At 44.0% G+C, this 17,262-nt stretch overlaps 1 protein-coding gene across 1 annotated transcript; it reads left to right on the forward strand.

The window, feature by feature from the left end:
* Window positions 1-1,705: 1,705 nt before the first annotated feature.
* On the forward strand, window positions 1,706-14,718 carry LOC121496249 (lipocalin Can f 6.0101-like; the record flags this gene model as incomplete). Its single annotated transcript, XM_041764631.1, has 7 exons — window positions 1,706-1,861; window positions 10,330-10,466; window positions 11,225-11,298; window positions 11,958-12,068; window positions 12,416-12,517; window positions 12,693-12,738; window positions 14,083-14,718. Coding segments are annotated over 7 exons (636 nt in total), but the record flags the coding sequence as incomplete, so codon positions are not given.
* Between the last annotated feature and the right edge of the window lie 2,544 nt (window positions 14,719-17,262).

Genomic DNA, 17,262 nt, shown 5'->3' on the forward strand with positions numbered 1-17,262 from the left:
AAACAGAAAAATAGGTATATATGAGAATTTAGTTTGTGATTACAGTAGCATCCCCAAACGGTAGATAAAGAATGCACTAGTTGTTAAATGATATTGGGATGATTGGCTCTTTATCTGGGGAAATAATTACCTCATGGCATACACAACATTTAATCCCAGAAGGGAGTAAGTGAATACCATTTTGCGGTAGTTTCTTTTTCCATGAGACAGGACCCGGGCACACAAGTCTGAAGTTTTCTTCAGATCCTTCCATGACCACAATTGGGTAAACACAAATTTAAGAAGAGTTTTGAAAAAAAGAAAAAAGGATTGTAAGAGAATAAACCTAAAACATAGTAACAGGATTAAGTGTAACTATTATAGCAGTGAAGGTCCCTTTTTAGATTAGATTCACAGGGAGGAGAGCAAACATTTCTGGGTTGCTCAATGAAACAGTATAAGAAATTAAGAGGCTAAAGTTATCTGATTCACCCATGGTCACTTTAATAGATCATTCAAATTCAGGTTTTTTTGTTTAATACTGTGAAAGACTTGCCAGGTTGTCTTTTTGGAGGAATTTCCCCATTTCATCAAACACTGAACTTCCAATCCTGAAAAATAATTTCTACTTGCTCTGGTAGGAGGGCACTGGCACCCTTTGTCTCTAGGTGACTCTGAAACTATAACCACTGTGTGTGAATTTTGTCTCTTAACTGTGCTGGTGCGATTTGAGGAGACATGGTCACCAGCAGAAGATAAATCAATATAAGGTATTCCTGTTTGATTCTTGAAATATGATATTCTTGCTTTTCATTTTCTAGAGTTTGTGGAACACTATGGTCTTCTGTTATTTTCAGTTGTATCTGAATCAGAGCGGTGTGCCCCGAGAACCTTCCCTTCAGCATTCTCCTTTGGAGCACTGTGGAAATAACTCTCTAGATCCAGCACGGAGCTGCTCCTGGGGGCTCCTCAGCAAACCAAAATTTATTTATTTTTTTTAGCAAACCAAAATTTAGATAATGTTGGTGTCCCTGTAAATGCTCCACTTGACAGAAGTGCAGTATATTCGGTCAGCCAGTCCCCGAAGGCTGAGCCACCTCTGGGCCTTCTTACCCCAAACAAGTTTGTCTGTGCAGCCCCAGCCAATCATATTTTTATTAGTCTCTTGCTTGTTCTTTAGTCTGTAAAAGCTTTTTGCTTTTTGCCTCTTTTTGCAGTTCTCCAAAAGGAGACTGGCTACTTGATGAAGTGTTAAAGCTTGTGTGTCTCACCTAAGTCGTCTTTTTAAATCAGTTTTTAACAACAGTAGGAGAAATTAGCAAAGAAGGGCTGGGCTAGGGGGGTTCAGGAGTTCCTTCGGGTGCTTCCTCAATCCTACTCCTTCCCTCACAGTGAAAACAGCCCGTGGAAAAGAGCCATTTTGGTAGAAACCCCACGCTGTGGGGCTGGGGCTTTAACTGAACCATCGCAGTGCACCCAGGCAGGTGCCCTCTAACCCACCAGCTTGCCACGCGCCCACCCACCCCGGCCTCCCTCCGGGGAGGAGGTGCCGAGGCCCACGCACTAACACTGCGGGGCACCAGGGGGCCGAAGAAGGGGGCAGGGGAGCGCTGCAGGCCGCACCGCCTCCTCTAATTTATTTCCAGTTTACTTTGCTCTTCTACATAATTTTTTAAAAAGATCTTATTTATTTATTCATAGACACACACAGAGAGAGAGGCACAGACCCAGGCAGAGGGAGAAGCAGGCTCCATGCAGGGAGCCCGACGTGGGACTCGATCCCAGGTGTCCAGGATCACGCCCCAGGCTGCAGGCCGCGCCACACCGCTGCGCCACCGGGGCTGCCCTAGTTTGCTCTTCTACAAGCTCACACAGCGAAACGGTAGGTCACGGATTCTTAGGCTTCTTTTTTAAAAAGAAAAGTATTTAAAACTACAAATTTTCTTCTAAACCCCGCATTAGCTGCATCCCACAGATCTCCATGGAACGCATCTTCATTGTCATTTCCCTGACCCGAACATTTTCTGATTTTCTTGTGATTTCCTCTTTGACCCGGGCTCTAGCTTCTTCCCCGCTCCGTGGGCACCTGGGCCAGGCCCTGGAGCGCTTCACTTAAGCCAGTGAGGCCGTGAAGCCGTGAAACCGTCCCCGTGGGCTCGGCCTCGGACGGAGGGCCCCGCAGGTGAACACGCGCTCCCAGGCAGGTGCGCGCCCGCCAGGCGGGGTTCCCACGCGCGCGCGCTCCCACGCACTCCCGCTCCCACGCACGCGCGCTCCCACGCACTCCCGCTCCCACGCACTCCCGCTCCCATGCAGGCGCATTCCCACGCACGCGCGCTCCCACCAGGCCGTGCTGCGGCCCCGCCCAGCGGGGGTCAGTCTCCCCGGGGCTGGGCAGGTTCGCCACGCCGTGCGCCCCGCGCTCCTTTCTGGATCCGCATTTTCCTCCGGCTCCCGCAGAGGATTCCCGGGCTCGGCGAGGGCCCGCGGGCAGAGGGACGGAGAGGTGCGGGCGGCTGCTGCCCTCGCTCCGCAGGCCGCGGGGGGCAGGGCCGCGGGGGGCCGGGCCGCGCTCCCGCGTGCTTGGTCTCCGCCTGGCGGCCACCAGCCTCAACGGCAACCGCCCGGGCCCTGCCCTTTCTGCCCCGGTTGATCGGTTCCCCCCAATAAAGGAGATTTTTTCTCTTTTTAATTTGGAACCCAGGCTGACTTCTCCTATATGAGACGGTGTTTATCCTATTCCTACATTTGACTGATAGTTTGGCTGGATTTTGTAAACTCTGGGTTAAAAATCACTTTCATCAGTGTGAAGTGATTTTGCCATCATTTTTGAGCTTCTAGCATTTCTGTTTAAGAATGCCATCTGATTTTGCGTGTGACACTTCGTGTGTGTGTGTGTGTGTGTGTGTGTGACTCTTAGGTTCCCTTTTTTCTTCTTCCCGTGTTCTCAGATTTAAGTGTGATGTTCCTTAATTTTGCATCTTGTCGTTCACCGTCCTATACGTCCATTGTATCATTTTACACCACCAACAGCATATGACAATTCCTCCAGTGTTTGTCGTTGTCAGATGTTTGGTTTGTTTTTTGTTCTTGCCATTTGCGTTGGTATCTGGAAATATGTCACGGTAGCTTTGATTTTAAAATATAAATCAACAACCAAAATATCAAAACATCATTTAGATCCACCTTCTCTCTTCTGCCAAAGAGGGTAGTAATATCCTTTTTTGGTTGACGAATTTGGAAACCAGACTTTCATATATTGTTGCTGAAAGTGTAAACCTGTGCAGGGTTTTTAGAGGGCAATTATGTGTTCATTAGGATAGGGGTTTTTTCTGCTGGTTCCCTGCTGTGTCGTAATGCCCAGGTCAGCACCTAGCACAAAGCAGGAGCTAAATGTGACAAATAAAGAATAAAGGAATGGTAAGACACTGGCTATGTGGCATGGCAAAAATCCAGCTTTGGACAGTTCATGCCAGAGTGTTTTTGTTTCTTCGTTTAATTTCTAAAAACAAGCCAAAAGCACTATGAGAATAAGACAAGATCTACTTCCATCTTGATTCTGGAGATACGTAATTAGACTAAATCACACCAGTGACAAAATGAGTCCGTTCAGGGAACTGGAGAGACAGAGCTTTTGCTTTTAGGAATCTTTTAGCATCCTCTCAGTAGAATATTTTACCAACTTAAAAGAGGAAAACAGCCAATCAAAGACCTCAGATACTTACATATTGAAAATAACAGAAAGATTATTAATACACTCTCCCCCAGATGATTGAGATTGGATAATTTCTGGGTATCCAGTCTTCTCTCCCCTGACTGGGAACCATCATGGACACCTTGCCCCAGTGTGTGTTGGCAGGGTGGGGGGTGGGGGAGCACTCAGGATCCCTCTAGGTTTCCTATTTCACAAGCCTCAGCTTCCATGTGCCTAAGTGAGGGCGGATTTTTGCCTCCCTCAACCTTGCTGCAGGGTGAGCCTGCAGGCTGTGACCCAATGATGCAGGGCAGGTTGGGGAAAGAAGAGCCAGATGTGGCCAGGTGAGGGCCAGGAGGTCAAGTACAAACTGGAACCTGCCAGGCGCTTCTGCATAGATGCTTCCTGTGGTTGGCACAGTCCCATCCTTCAGGTCTCAGCTCAGGACTCAGCTCCTAAGAATGGTCTCCTTGACCACATAGTGGTTGTGTTGTGTCAGCTGGGTTAGACTGAAGAACTGTGTTTCCTACCGGTGCTTTCCCTGTATAGTTCCAGTGAGAGTTGGCTAAAAGAAGAGTATGCATTAAAATTTGGAAGGCACAAGTCAGGCAATGGCCATTACTCTCTGGAGGTCACCGTAGTCAGACGAGGTGATGCCAAGGCACCTCGTAGGTTCCAGCACCCAGATGCTGAGAGAGCTATGGATCTCTTTTGAGGAGGCTACTTATTTCTGGATATTAGGATCGTATGCCAGACGTAGACATGAACTGCTCAGATTCCCCCTCCGAGAAAGGGCTCATGGCAGGAGTGTGGTTAGCTGACAGCCTCCACTGATCAGATTTGCCTCCGATCTTGAACTGAGGTCCTGGTTTCCTTGGAGTGACCCCAGTCGATGACTCACCATGTGGTACAAGATCCTATTACTTTCTTTTTCTTTTTTTTCTTTTAAAGATTTTATTTATTTAGCCATGAGAGACCCAGAGAGAGAGAGGGGCAGAGACTCAGGCAGAGGGAAAAGCAGGCTCCCTGCGGGAAGCCCAATGCGGGACTCGATCCCGGGACCCCGAAGTCATGCCCTGGGCCGATGGCAAACGCTCAACCCCTGAGCCACCCAGGTGTCCCCAGATCCCCTTCATTTCTGCCTGACGCGGGATTCTTTTAACATCCTTCAGACCTCCCCACTGGGCTGACAGAGACTTTGTCAGATCTACATCATCTTTTCCTAATCCTCCTGTAATCCTGCCTCCTCCTTTTTCCTTTCACAAATGTTACTCCCTGATAAGCCTTCCACACCCCTGTATCTGTCTCAGTATCTGCTTTCCAGAGGACTCAGCTGACACAGATGGTATGTTGTTAGGTCCAAGAGACCTTTCATCCGTAAAGGGAATGGATATTTTAGAACTGGATTTGGGTTGGTACCAGCAGAATGTATAACCACCCTGGGTGCCAGGGACCAAGAAATACTTCCCAGTCTGCCACACGAATTAAATCAGCTTGTGTTTCTTCCTATTCTTCTTGGCACTGATAATTGCCAATTGTCTTGGTATTATATAACATGGCTTGAATGTTCCCACAGGCTTTCTCAATGAGTGACCTGTTCAAGTAATTAAGAGTATGATGAAGACAAGGTCACTAAATCTATTTCCAGCCAGCCAATTAGTTTCAGTCAAGTTGCCTGGCCATAAGCGGACTGTTATCCATTCATATATGGATGCCATAAGCCTCTTACCCACACACTGAGTCATAATGTAGGCCTATCACTTCTCAACCACCTGGTAGACTGTCACCCTTCTCTTGGGTTACTTAAAAAATGCCCTATATTTGGTGTTGAGTGAGGAAGGCCTAATGTGGTTGGTGACCAGTTCTTAACTTGAAGCCACGAACGGAAGGGGATAGTTTTCCTTTTTGGCATGGAAGTGTCTCCTAATTCCTTATGAGAAGAACAGTCTTTCCAAATCATCCATCCACCCATTTGACTATCAAGTTTTTGGTTTACTGAAAAGCGTTGCTACTCGCCCTCCGCTTGGCCAGGCTCTTGGCAGCTACACCCACAGTGCCACATTTCTGAGAAACCTGCATGCAGCTTCTTCAGTAGGAACTACCAGGCAGGCACCCCTGAGGGTCTAAAGCATTGCTCGTTCCTGTTCTATTTGTCTTCCATGTCAGAAACATCAAGCTTCCATCTTTAACAAGTGAAGCCATGGAAGCAGGGGCCCCAGGGTCAGACAGTCTTGGGGTTCAAATACAGATTCTCCCACAGACTGGCTGTGTGATCTGGGTCCATTTACTTAAGCTCTCTGAATCTTAGTTCACACCTCTGTTCACACCTCTCTATACCTCTCATATAGAGCTATTATGAAGATTATATGAAAGAATATTTGTAAAGCACTTCTCTAATACTGAGTTCTTACTCTATTTCCAACATTAAAATATTATTTTTATGTATCAAGCCTTTGGACAGATGATATTTGTACTGCCACATCCTCATTATAACCATTTGCCTTGGTAAATGGATTCTGACACAATCCCATCCTTGAACAAATGTAACTGAACAAGACCTTCTTTCTTTGCTTACCAGATTGTTCCTAAGTTTGATGACGTCTAAAAGCCTTAAATATAAAAGTTGCTCAAGCAACCTGACTGTAATAGAGCAGTTTGGATCCAGATGTCATGTTTGAAATGTGGCCGTATGATTAAATATTAGCTCTCTGGTCTTAAAAGATTGGTACATTGGGTATTTGGGGCCTTGGCAGTTCAGCCCTGGAATGACTGGATACCCTTAGAATCAGGACTGTACTCAGCTGGCCCCATAAAAGAGAAGGTGCAAAAGCTAGCTCCCCAGTACAGCAGCAGAGGCCAGGGTGTACACGTAGCCTGTCTGCTGCTGTTGTGCTGACTCAGAGAGGCTCCTCAGAGGTGCTATTTGCCCCCTAAGCAGAAAGGAAGGGGTCCATTTCCTTGGGGCCCGTAGGCTGGCAGACAAGTCAATTCTCAGCTCTTTCCCCATAAAGCCTTTATTTCCCAGGGACTGTCTCTTTCCCTCTCCACTGGACTGAGAGACGACTGAAGTCTATTAAAGCTTGCATTCTTTAGGTAAAACTCCACTTATCTGGAGGGAAAATATTCTGGCACTGTACCTAGAATTAAGTATTTTTTAAAAAATTTATTTATTTATTTATTTATGATAGTCACAGAGAGAGAGAGAGAGAGAGAGAGGCAGAGACACAGGCACAGGCAGAGGAAGAAGCAGGCTCCATGCACCGGGAACCCGACATGGGACTCAATCCTGGGTCTCCAGGATCGCGCCCTGGGCCAAAGGCAGGCGCTAAACCGCTGTGCCACCCAGGGATCCCCTAGAATTAAGTATTTTTTTTTCAATGTCCATTTGCATTGAGGATCTTCTCTTTTAAAAAAGATTTTATTTATTCATGAGAGACACACACAGAGAGTGGCAGAGACACAGGCAGAGGGAGAAGCGGGCTCCCTGTGGGAAGCCCAATGTGGGACTTTATCCCAGGACCCCAGGGATCACACTCTGAGCTGAAGGCAGATGCTCAACTGCTGAGCCACCCAGGTGTCCCAAGTGGTCAGTCAGGTTTTTTAAAAATTTTTTATTTATTTATGATATTCACAGAGAGAGAGAGAGAGAGAGGCAGAGACACAGGCAGAGGGAGAAGCAGGCTCCATGCACCGGAAGCCCGACATGGGATTCCATCCTGGGTCTCCAGGATGGCGCCCTGGGCCAAAGGCAGGTGCTAAACCGCTGCGCCACCCAGGGATCCCCGTGGTCAGTCTTTAATTGAATCAAATCACGTATTTTCTCCTTTTATTCATCTTCATTACTATTGGTTTCTGTTTTCATATATATATTTTTTTCTTTCTTCCCCCTGCAAGTATTTTCTACCAATCTGTGGTTTGTTTTGCATTCTTTTGTGACTTTTGAAGAACACAACTGTAATTTTGATGATATCTTATTTTTGAAATTGCCATTTTATGACTCATGCCTTTGGTATTGTATCTAGAAAATCTTTGTCAAATGTAGGGTCACAGAGATTTTCTCATCTGTTTTCTTTGCAAAGTTTTGTGGTTTTAGGTTTTCAGATTTATGTCTATGATCCATTTTGAGTTAATTTTTGTATATGATATAAGGATTTAAATTCATCTCACTGCATGGATAGCTGTTTGTTCTAGCACCATTTGTTGAAAATATCATATCCTTTGTCAAAGATCAGTCATTCACATATGTACTGATCATGCTAATACAACATGGTCTTTACTATGGTAGCTTTATAAAAAAATCTTGAAATAAAATAATGTTAATTTTCCAACATGTTCATCATTTTCAGATTTGTTTTGGCTATTCTAGACTCTTCGCATTTTCATATAAGTTTAAAAATCTATTTTCCAATTTCTAGCGAGAAGTGCCTACTGGGATATTGATTGTGGTTAATTAAATGGAAAGGAGAAAGTACACAGCCTTTGTCACCAATTCAACGTCAGTTCTTCCATCTCAGGAACAAGAAAACCCATAGCCAGCCCATAATGACTAAAGTTATATAGATCTCAAAATACCAGTGCCTGGATATTGGTTGAGCATAAATTAGGAATGGTCACAGGGGCTGAAGTGGCTTTTTTTTTTTTTAAATATTTATTTGTTTGAGAGAGAGAGAACAGCAGAAGGGGTAGAGGGAGAGGGAGAGAGAATTTCAAGCAGACTCTGAGCTGAGCGCAGAGCCTGATGCAGGGCTCAATCTCAGGACCCTGAGATCATAATCTGAGAAACCAAGAGTAAGACATTTTACCAACTATGCCACCCAGGCGCTCTTGGGATGACTTTTCTAAATCAAGCCATAGGTAGAATGCCACAATTCCTAGGTTCACTGCCTTATGCTCAGCTCCTTCCATGTCACCAACCTCTTTCTGTTTTGGGAGTGATGCAGAAGGGGACAAGGCACAAGGCAGAAATGAACTATAGCTTTTAACAAGCTCCAGCTGGGGGCATGTGATCCTACTCACCTGAATGCTCTTCCCACATGCCCTCCACATCTGCATACCCTCCCTGACTTTCAAGACCTAGGCCAAGTCCCACTTTATCCAGGAATAATTCTCTGACCAATATGTGCCAGACATTATGCTGAGGGTTCTACACACATCATCTAATCGAATCTCTACAGTAATCTATCATGCACATATAATTATCCCTCTTTAAAGGAAACTAAGGCTCAGAGAAGTTAAATCTGTCCCCATGGCTTCAAAATGGCAGAGATAGGAAGGAAGCTCATATCTACATAACTCCAAAGTCATGTTCTTAAGCGCTTTCTCTGTGATACCATCTCCCCAGCATCTCTCCTTTTCTGACCTACAGTGGTTTGAACTTAGTCCGACTCAGTTGGGTTATTTCATATGCTTGTAGAGTCATATGAAATGAGTAGATGCAGCATTTCCCCAACTCCTTTGAAGGTTACTTGATGGAAGAGATGACATCTTGTACCTCTCCACCTGTCTTATGGGGCCTCTGGTATAGTGGGGTATACACTGTGACTCAACACTGTCTGTTCATCGTGGGGAGGGGGAAACCACACTGGTCAAGTTCAGAGAATAAGGAAAAAAATGAAAATATACTGAATACCAGAAACCATACTTCATTATTTTATTCACCCTATTTTGACCGACTCTATTTTAATGTTTTGTGAAAGGTACTGTCACCTTGGTAGAGAGTTTCTTTTGTTTCAGAAATTAATAACAATGGAGTGGCATGCCCAATTCTGCACACTGTGTGAGTAGTGGAACATAGATTCCCTACACATTCCACTTCCCAGTGATAGTCCATTCCTACCATGCATAATTGGCTTTCTGATCCCAAGCCAGACCCTCAGTTAAATCTGGTTCCAAAAGGCAGCTGTTTTTTTCCCACTATTTTTCTTGAGTATATGTTTTGGGAAATTTAAGGCCACTAAGTAGATCTAAAGAGAGATGAGATTGCCAAGTTTCAAAAGGGCAGGAACAATCCTTGGCCTCACACCAATGAATGACAAACTGTTTAATGGAATGGGAGGAGTAAAAGTGGTGTCCCATGCAAAAAAGAAAAAAAAAAACTAGACCCAGAACAGATATAAAAACAGGAGCTGGGGAGTGGAGCCACTGTCAGGGAGAGGCTTGCTCCCAGTAGCTGTGGGGCCAACGGTGCTAGCTATCTCCTGCCAACATGAAGCTGCTGTTGCTGTGTCTGGGGCTGATTCTAGTCCATGCCCACGAGGAAGAAAACGATGTTGTGAAAGGAAACTTCGATATTTCAAAGGTAGAGTTGGCATGGTGTAATAACTTCAGACCTTGGGGATGGCTTGGAGGATTCTGAAGCAACATGGCCCTACTGGAGAGCAGGAGTCCCTTGACATATTAGACAAAAAGGGTGGTTTCAGACTCTTAACTAAGAGCAATTGTACCATGTTAAAAGATGACAACATTTGGGGACCTCTATTCTCCCTGGAGGGATAGTGGAAAGAGCCCTAAATGTGGTACCAATTGACCTGAGTTCTAATTCTATGTTCACGTCACCATTATGAGATCACCCACAGGGCAAAGTTCAAGGAGACAAGTGATCCTGTGGTGTTCTCTCTCTTCTTTTCTTACCCAATTATTTTGCTGATTTATCGCAGATTTCGGGAGATTGGTATTCCATTCTTTTGGCCTCAGATATCAAGGAAAAGATAGAAGAAAATGGCAGCATGAGGGTTTTTGTGAAAGACATTGAAGTCCTGAGCAACTCTTCTCTGATCTTTACAATGCATACAAAGTAAGTATGGCCTTCTTCACTTGGGAAAGGAGACACGAGAGTCTGAATATCGTGTTGGAACTCTGCGTGTATGAGCATGTGTGCACACACGTAAGGGTGTACCCATACATTCTGGGTCTCTATTCAAAATCAGAGTCCACTATCTGATACTGATTGGACGTGGAGAACCCAGGCCTCTTCCAGATTCAGAGATAAGAATCATGACAGAAATAAATTAAAATAGGAGTAGAGGAGGTAAGTAGAAGGTATCAGAATCGTAGGTAGTATGGCAGTACAGCATAAATTCGGAGCACTGGATTTGGAATTGATAGCCTCTCTCTTTAATCCCTCTCTTACTAGCTGTGTGACCAAGAAATTTCATCTGTTTCCACCTCAATTTTCCCTTGGGTAAAGAGAATTATACTAATTCCCTCATGTTTTTGTTTTGTTTTGTTTTGTTTTATTTTGTTTTGCAAGGACCCTGTGAGGTAATGTTTGTAGAGCACTTATGTGAGAGGCTGGAACATGTGAGCACTCAGCTAATTATCTAGACAGGTAGTTGTAGTAATAGTAATAGTGGGAAGTAGTAGCAGAATAACAGTAATAGAAGCAGTTGGCCCCTTCTTAAAGTATCATATAAAGTGAAATAATGTAAATAAAAGCTCTTTGGAAATCCTCCAAAATGTTCAACAGTTAAGTGGAATCAGAAACTCAGGGGTAGAGGGTGAAGGAGCTAGCCCATCAATATCTCTTGGACATCAGCTTATTCTGTTTTACAGAGTGAATGGAAAGTGTACTAAAATTTCTCTGATTTGTAACAAAACAGAAAAGGATGGTGAATATGATGTTGTGTGTAAGTATATTTAAAAAGTCTTTCTAAATTCTACTTCCAACTTCAAGAATTTACTAAACCCCAATATCTTCAGGATCTTGACCAATTTCTGATCAATGTTTACTCACATGATATAATGGGGGCCATGTAATAGATAATATCCTGAATCTGGAAGAATCTTGGGCATAAAAGCCAAAGCCTGGCACATCATACCATCAGATAAAGAAGGCAGTTTGATTATATGTACCTCCAGCAAGGAAAGAAAATAGACAAACAAAAGACAAATGACGAGACAGCTTCTTGTTCCCTGCCCACTTTCTGATGATGTCTAGTGGCCATTGACATAGCACATTGCTTAGAGTATAGCACTGGGTATGTAATGCCAGTGGGGTTTATAGAGAGGACAGAGACACATAATTGGCAGAGATGGTCTCAGAGAGGATGATAGAGCATAAATTGCTACTATAGCTAAATTTTTCTACCACCAGTAGTCATTGTACCAGTATCCCTTGGATGTTGCTCCATGAAGCCCTGGGAGATGTAAATGAAGGCATTAGATATCACTCTCTATCTCTTCCATGATATACACTTGAATTTGTTTTGTGAGTGAGAATAGGTAAAGGGTTTCCTCTGCTTCTTGTGGACCAAGCAAGCTGAGTTGTGTTCTGTTTCCTTCACAGATGATGGATACAATTTATTTAGAATAATTGAAACAGCCTATGAGCACTATATTATATTTCATCTTAATAATATCAACCTGAAACAGAACTTCCAACTGATGGAGCTCTATGGTAGAGTATTTTCATGCTGACACTCATCGCGGGGTAGGGAGGGAGAGGAAGGAAGGCAAGCAGTTCTCCCAATTTTATCCTGGAATGTCTCTCCTCCCCTGAAGACAGATGTTCACTTTTGGTAATCCCCCAGGCTTGGTGATGGGAAAATGATAACATCTCTCATTGTCCCATAAGCTATAGCCTAGCTTCAAGATGTCAAATTCAAGACAGGTTATAATCCATCCCCAAGACTTCTGCCTAAGCACCCAACCAGTGCTGTCCATTTTCCCATCCATCTGGAGCCACCCCTCATGAGCCTCAGTGACATACACAAGACACAGCAGTTCCTGTTGCTCTTCCCACAGCCCGAAAACCAGATGTGAGTCCAAAAGTCAAGGAAAAGTTTGTGAGATATTGCCAAGGAATGGAAATTCCTAAGGAAAACATACTTGACCTGACCCAAGTTGGTAAGTTTAGCTCTTTCTGGTTTTCCCTTCCTAAATTCCTACATTTACTGAGGTAAAAAAGTCAAGAGAAGGCAATACCCCCAATCAGTCCCCTTTGTTTTACCCTGAAAAATCATTTGGTTTCTCTCTGGAAAATAAACCGGGGTCAGTGTCTGCATGTGCTCTGCCTCCACAGATCGCTGTCTCCAGGCCCGACAGAGCGAAGCAGCCCAGGTCTCCAGGTTGGTGATCTCTGGTGAAGAGGGTGGCCCAGGGATCCATGACTTCCAAAAGCATTAGGGATTTGTGTCCAAAGATGGCAATAAAAATAATTTGGTGAGGAAACTTGTGGGGAGAACATGAGATGTGGAGTTGGAGGTACTAGGTGTAGGACTCATTCCTATCATGAGCTTTGTTGTTGTTGTTGTTGTTTTAAAGATTTTACTTATTTATTTGACAGAGAGAGAGCACAAGTAAGCAGAGTGACAGACAGAAGGAGAGGGAGAAGCAGGCTCCCTGTTGAGCAGAGAGTCCAACATGGGGCTCAATCCCAGGACCCTGAGATCATAACCTGAGCTGAAGGCAGACGCTTAACTGACTGAGCCACCTAAGGGCCCCTACTATGAGCTTTTGAACAAACAACTTAAGCAATTACAAGCGGAACAATGATGTTTACCCTACAGAGTTACTGTGTGGACATAATGCTGGTGAGAGGCCTTAGTAATTGATAATGTGCTAGAAATCATTAAGACTTAAAATATGAGGGGCACTGGGTGGTTAAGCCTCTGCCTTCGGTTCAGGTCATAATCTTAGAGTCCTGGGATCAAGCCCTGTGTCAGGCTCTGTGCTCAGCAGGGAGTCTGCCTCTCTCTCTCTCTCTCCCTCTGCCCCTCCTCCCACTTGTTCTCTCTCTCTCTCTCTCAAATAAATAAATAAATTTTTAAAAGACTTAAAATTTGAAATGGGGAAAGAGTAATAGGGCATGAGTATGAAACTCACACCTATTTCTGTGTTTGTGGTCTATCCTCCAAGCCCAGGAGGCCATCTTATGCTCCAGTTTATGACAAACATTTCTTCCTTTGATCTCTGCACATCCTTAACTTCTCACCTGAGAATAGAGCTGTCTAAACTTCCACTGTCTTCTAAACTGGAAAATATGCTGAATTTTCTTATTGGTTTCCTACCTTAGATTTATTGTGGAGCATCGTTCAGATAATGTGGCTTCCATAAACTAAGCATTGAATAAAAGGTAGCTCTGGCTTTGCCATTCTCTCTCAATTTATCAAAAACTCTTCCAAACTTCTTGTGCTGAAGATGGTAGAATCACGCCTAGGATCCTTCCTTGCTTCTTTTCTTTTTTTCCCATAGATTCAGGTTGGGGAAGATTAAGATGAGATCAGCAACAGGAGAAAAAGCATTTACTCATTGCCCTCCCTCTGCTATTTTGGCAAGTAACGTAGGTTAAAAGACAGGTTGACACCTCCTTCTTCACATTTGTCTCTGAAATAGAAATTCTTTTTGCCCTCAATTCAATCCAAGAAGTGCTTAATATGTTTCTGTGTTCTCTTTTTCAACCGCTTATTTAGTGCTAAGTGAATGCTTCCTCGTTTGGGCTCCAGGATCTTCCCTTCCATGGCCCCGCGCCATCCAGTAACAGTTCTTACCTGACTTCCATCATTATCACTTATGAAAACATTATCTCCTTCTGCATCTTCAGGATCTTTCCTAATTGTCTAGGAAAACTCATCAACCAACCAAGAATGAAAGATTTTCTACAAATTTTTGATTCTCCTTGTCATAACGCAGGAGAACCCCACCATGAATAAGATTTTCCTCTACCTGGTCAATAAATGATTAGCCCTGCAGTCCTGTGGTTTGTCTTTGTGTATATGAGAGATATGGAGCCCCCAACAAGTTAAGGAATAAGGGGGGACCTCCTTGGCTCTGAACCCATAATCCTTCTTTAGCTTCTCAGAATTGTCCCTGAGTTTCTCCCTCCTCTATAGTAATTCCCTGTCCCTGTGAGTGCTGCTTGCCCTTTGATTTGCCTGGTTCTTAGTGACCTGCCCATAGTTTGCCCCATCCTAGAATTCTCTTTTTCAATGGAGTGCTGAGAGGTGCTGCTGAGCCTGGTACCAGCTCAGCGTGTTTCAGGACACGTCCCCATATTTCAGCTCTTTTATGTCATTCATCCTGTGAGATGGTCAGTGTCCTTCCATACACTTAGGGGAGATTCTTCAATCACTGCTGTTATCCACTGCGAACATAATGAGTAAAATTCCATTAAGTATGAGCAATCTGTACTTAGTACAGTCAGGAGGCATCAAGGAGGCAAATACTATTACCTTCTTCTTTGGGGAGCTTACTGGCTTTGGGGAAAAGAAAATGAAAGATCTTCCTCCACTTACAATCCTTTTACAAGAGTGTTCAAGTTACATATGAGTGTTGGGTTATCCTACAAAAAGAATGACTCCATCATTATGGACATAAGATTAATGAGGGAAGGCCTTATAGGCATGTGATTCAACTCCCCACATCTTACTCTGCCTCCGGGTCAGAAAAATAAGTTAGGTTCAGACTTATTGCTCAGCCTTAAGCACCTGGTCTGGTTGCCTGAAATATGACAAAAGGGTATGTAGAATGTCAACCAGTCATGCTATATTTTTTAAAAAATTGAAGTATAGTTGACAATGTTACATTAGTTTCAGGTGTACAACACAGCGATTCAACAAATCTACCAAAATGGAGTAGCCATCTCCCTGATGCCAGAACTCAAGGAAAATCTAGGACCTCTCACTTTTAAATGTTAGCACTGTCAGGGATAGAACAGCTGACACCCAGATGGGCATGGCTTAACGTACCCTTCAGAATGCTTAAGACATTGCCAATAATAACAATGCAAGGAGCGCCACAATGATTACGGGAGATGGCTGGGTAGTGCCATATGTCAGCCAAGAGGGAGGCACAAAAAAACACTCTGCTGTTCTCAGGTCAAGATGGCAGCTTGAGCTCCCACTGGAACCTACCCTCCAACCCAGACAGTTTATGCCAATGAATCAATAAATGTTAAGAATACTGGAAATCAAGGAGTGAAGATGCCTGTAGATCAGAAGCAGAGCAGTCTTTCTGGAAAGGGAAGGAAAATGAAGGGAAAGGAAGGAAAGGGAAAGAAAGGAACAATGTAGGCAAATAGGCCAGAGCAGCCCTTTCCTCTGGATTCTGAGTACAGAGCTGGGTCACTCACATAGGGTTGGGAGCAAGGGTCACAGTGGCCAATGGGGTCACAGGGAGAAGCTGTCTGCTTGAGGCCTGCAAAGGAGATACCATCATCCATTTGAGACGGAAAAAAAAAAAAAAACCCACACAACAAACGACAGCCCCTGCTATTCTGGAACCAGCCTGACTCCCACCACTAGGCTTCAATTTTGTCACAGGCTGGCCTGATCCTCACAGCTAGACCACGATGGTTATGTTAGACATAAACAATCTCATAAAACATCAACATCAGACAAGGTCACTCCGAGATCATAAAAACAAGGTCATTGAGCAATCTGCAAACGTGCCCCTCTCTCTGCTAAAATGAGTGAATTCTACTCCTTTATCCTCATTCTCATCTCCACTCCTTATAGATAAGATTTACTAAGATAAGCTATCAGTCTTGCCCCTACTTTCTGACAGTATCCAATCTAGAGCTTCCCCAGATCCTCCCAAATCCTGTAGTGGGCTCTTCCTAACACTCTTGCTGAGACACTCATGGTTCCCCATGGCACATGTTCTTCCTCCCTGCAATAATAAACCTAGGTTGTTCAACTCCAAGTATGTTCCTGGTGATCTTTGGTTGAAGAGCATAACCCTATTTTAGGATTAGAACCCAGACCCACTCCGTGCATGTGCTGCTGGAATTCTGGGAGGCACCAAGATAAATCACAAATGCAGGGTCTGGTTTAATGCTGTGCCTCCTTAGGGACTAGGACACAGGATGCTTCCAAAGAGTTTGGCTTGAGCAACTAGGAGGATGGAATTGCCATTTTCTCCAGTCTGCTGGAGGAACCAATGCAGTGGGGAAGGATAAATATCTCAGGTAGGGACATTTCATTAGTTTATTCAGCTTGCCTACTGTTAAAAAAAAAAAAAGACCATACCATAATCCAGTATGGTTTAATGAAGACAGAATTAATTTTGTTCTCCCATGAACAATCTGAAGTGAGCATTCCAAGTTGGCTGGCAATTCTGTTCTTCCTAACTTGTGTCTTCAGCCCTAGGACATCGTCCTTATCCGTGTGGTTAAGCTGAGTTATGATAAGTAAAAGCAAAGAGAATGAAACATGGTCTTATGCCCACTGTCCTCTGTGGCCCCTGGCTCTGGAAGGTTCTTTCTTGTCTACTGTACCCCCAGCCATATCCACGTTCTGCTTGTGAAAGCTTGGAGAAATTATTTGAGGATTAAAGAGTCACATGCTTTTGCTACAGGCCAGATTAAATTTTTTTTTTTTTTGGCAATGCAAATTCTTCAAAGACTTAGTAGGCTTCTGTTGTATTTGGCTCTTGACTTCTCCTGCATAGATAACCAGATCCCCAAAATCTTATTTAGGCATAGATTTAAGCCTGGAAACGCTGGGATTTTCCTGACTGGCACTTATGTGTGGCCCGCCCTATCTCCTTTTTTTAATTTAAAGAAGGCTGATTTGAGCCAATCTGAAACAATGGATTTGCTTGTTTGGAGTGGGCTCTTAAAGCCTTCTTCTTTGCCAGCCGGCTTGCAACCT

The sequence above is a fragment of the Vulpes lagopus genome, chromosome 7 (assembly GCF_018345385.1).
Source record: "Vulpes lagopus strain Blue_001 chromosome 7, ASM1834538v1, whole genome shotgun sequence".
In the NCBI taxonomy this organism is placed as follows: Eukaryota; Metazoa; Chordata; class Mammalia; order Carnivora; family Canidae; genus Vulpes; species Vulpes lagopus.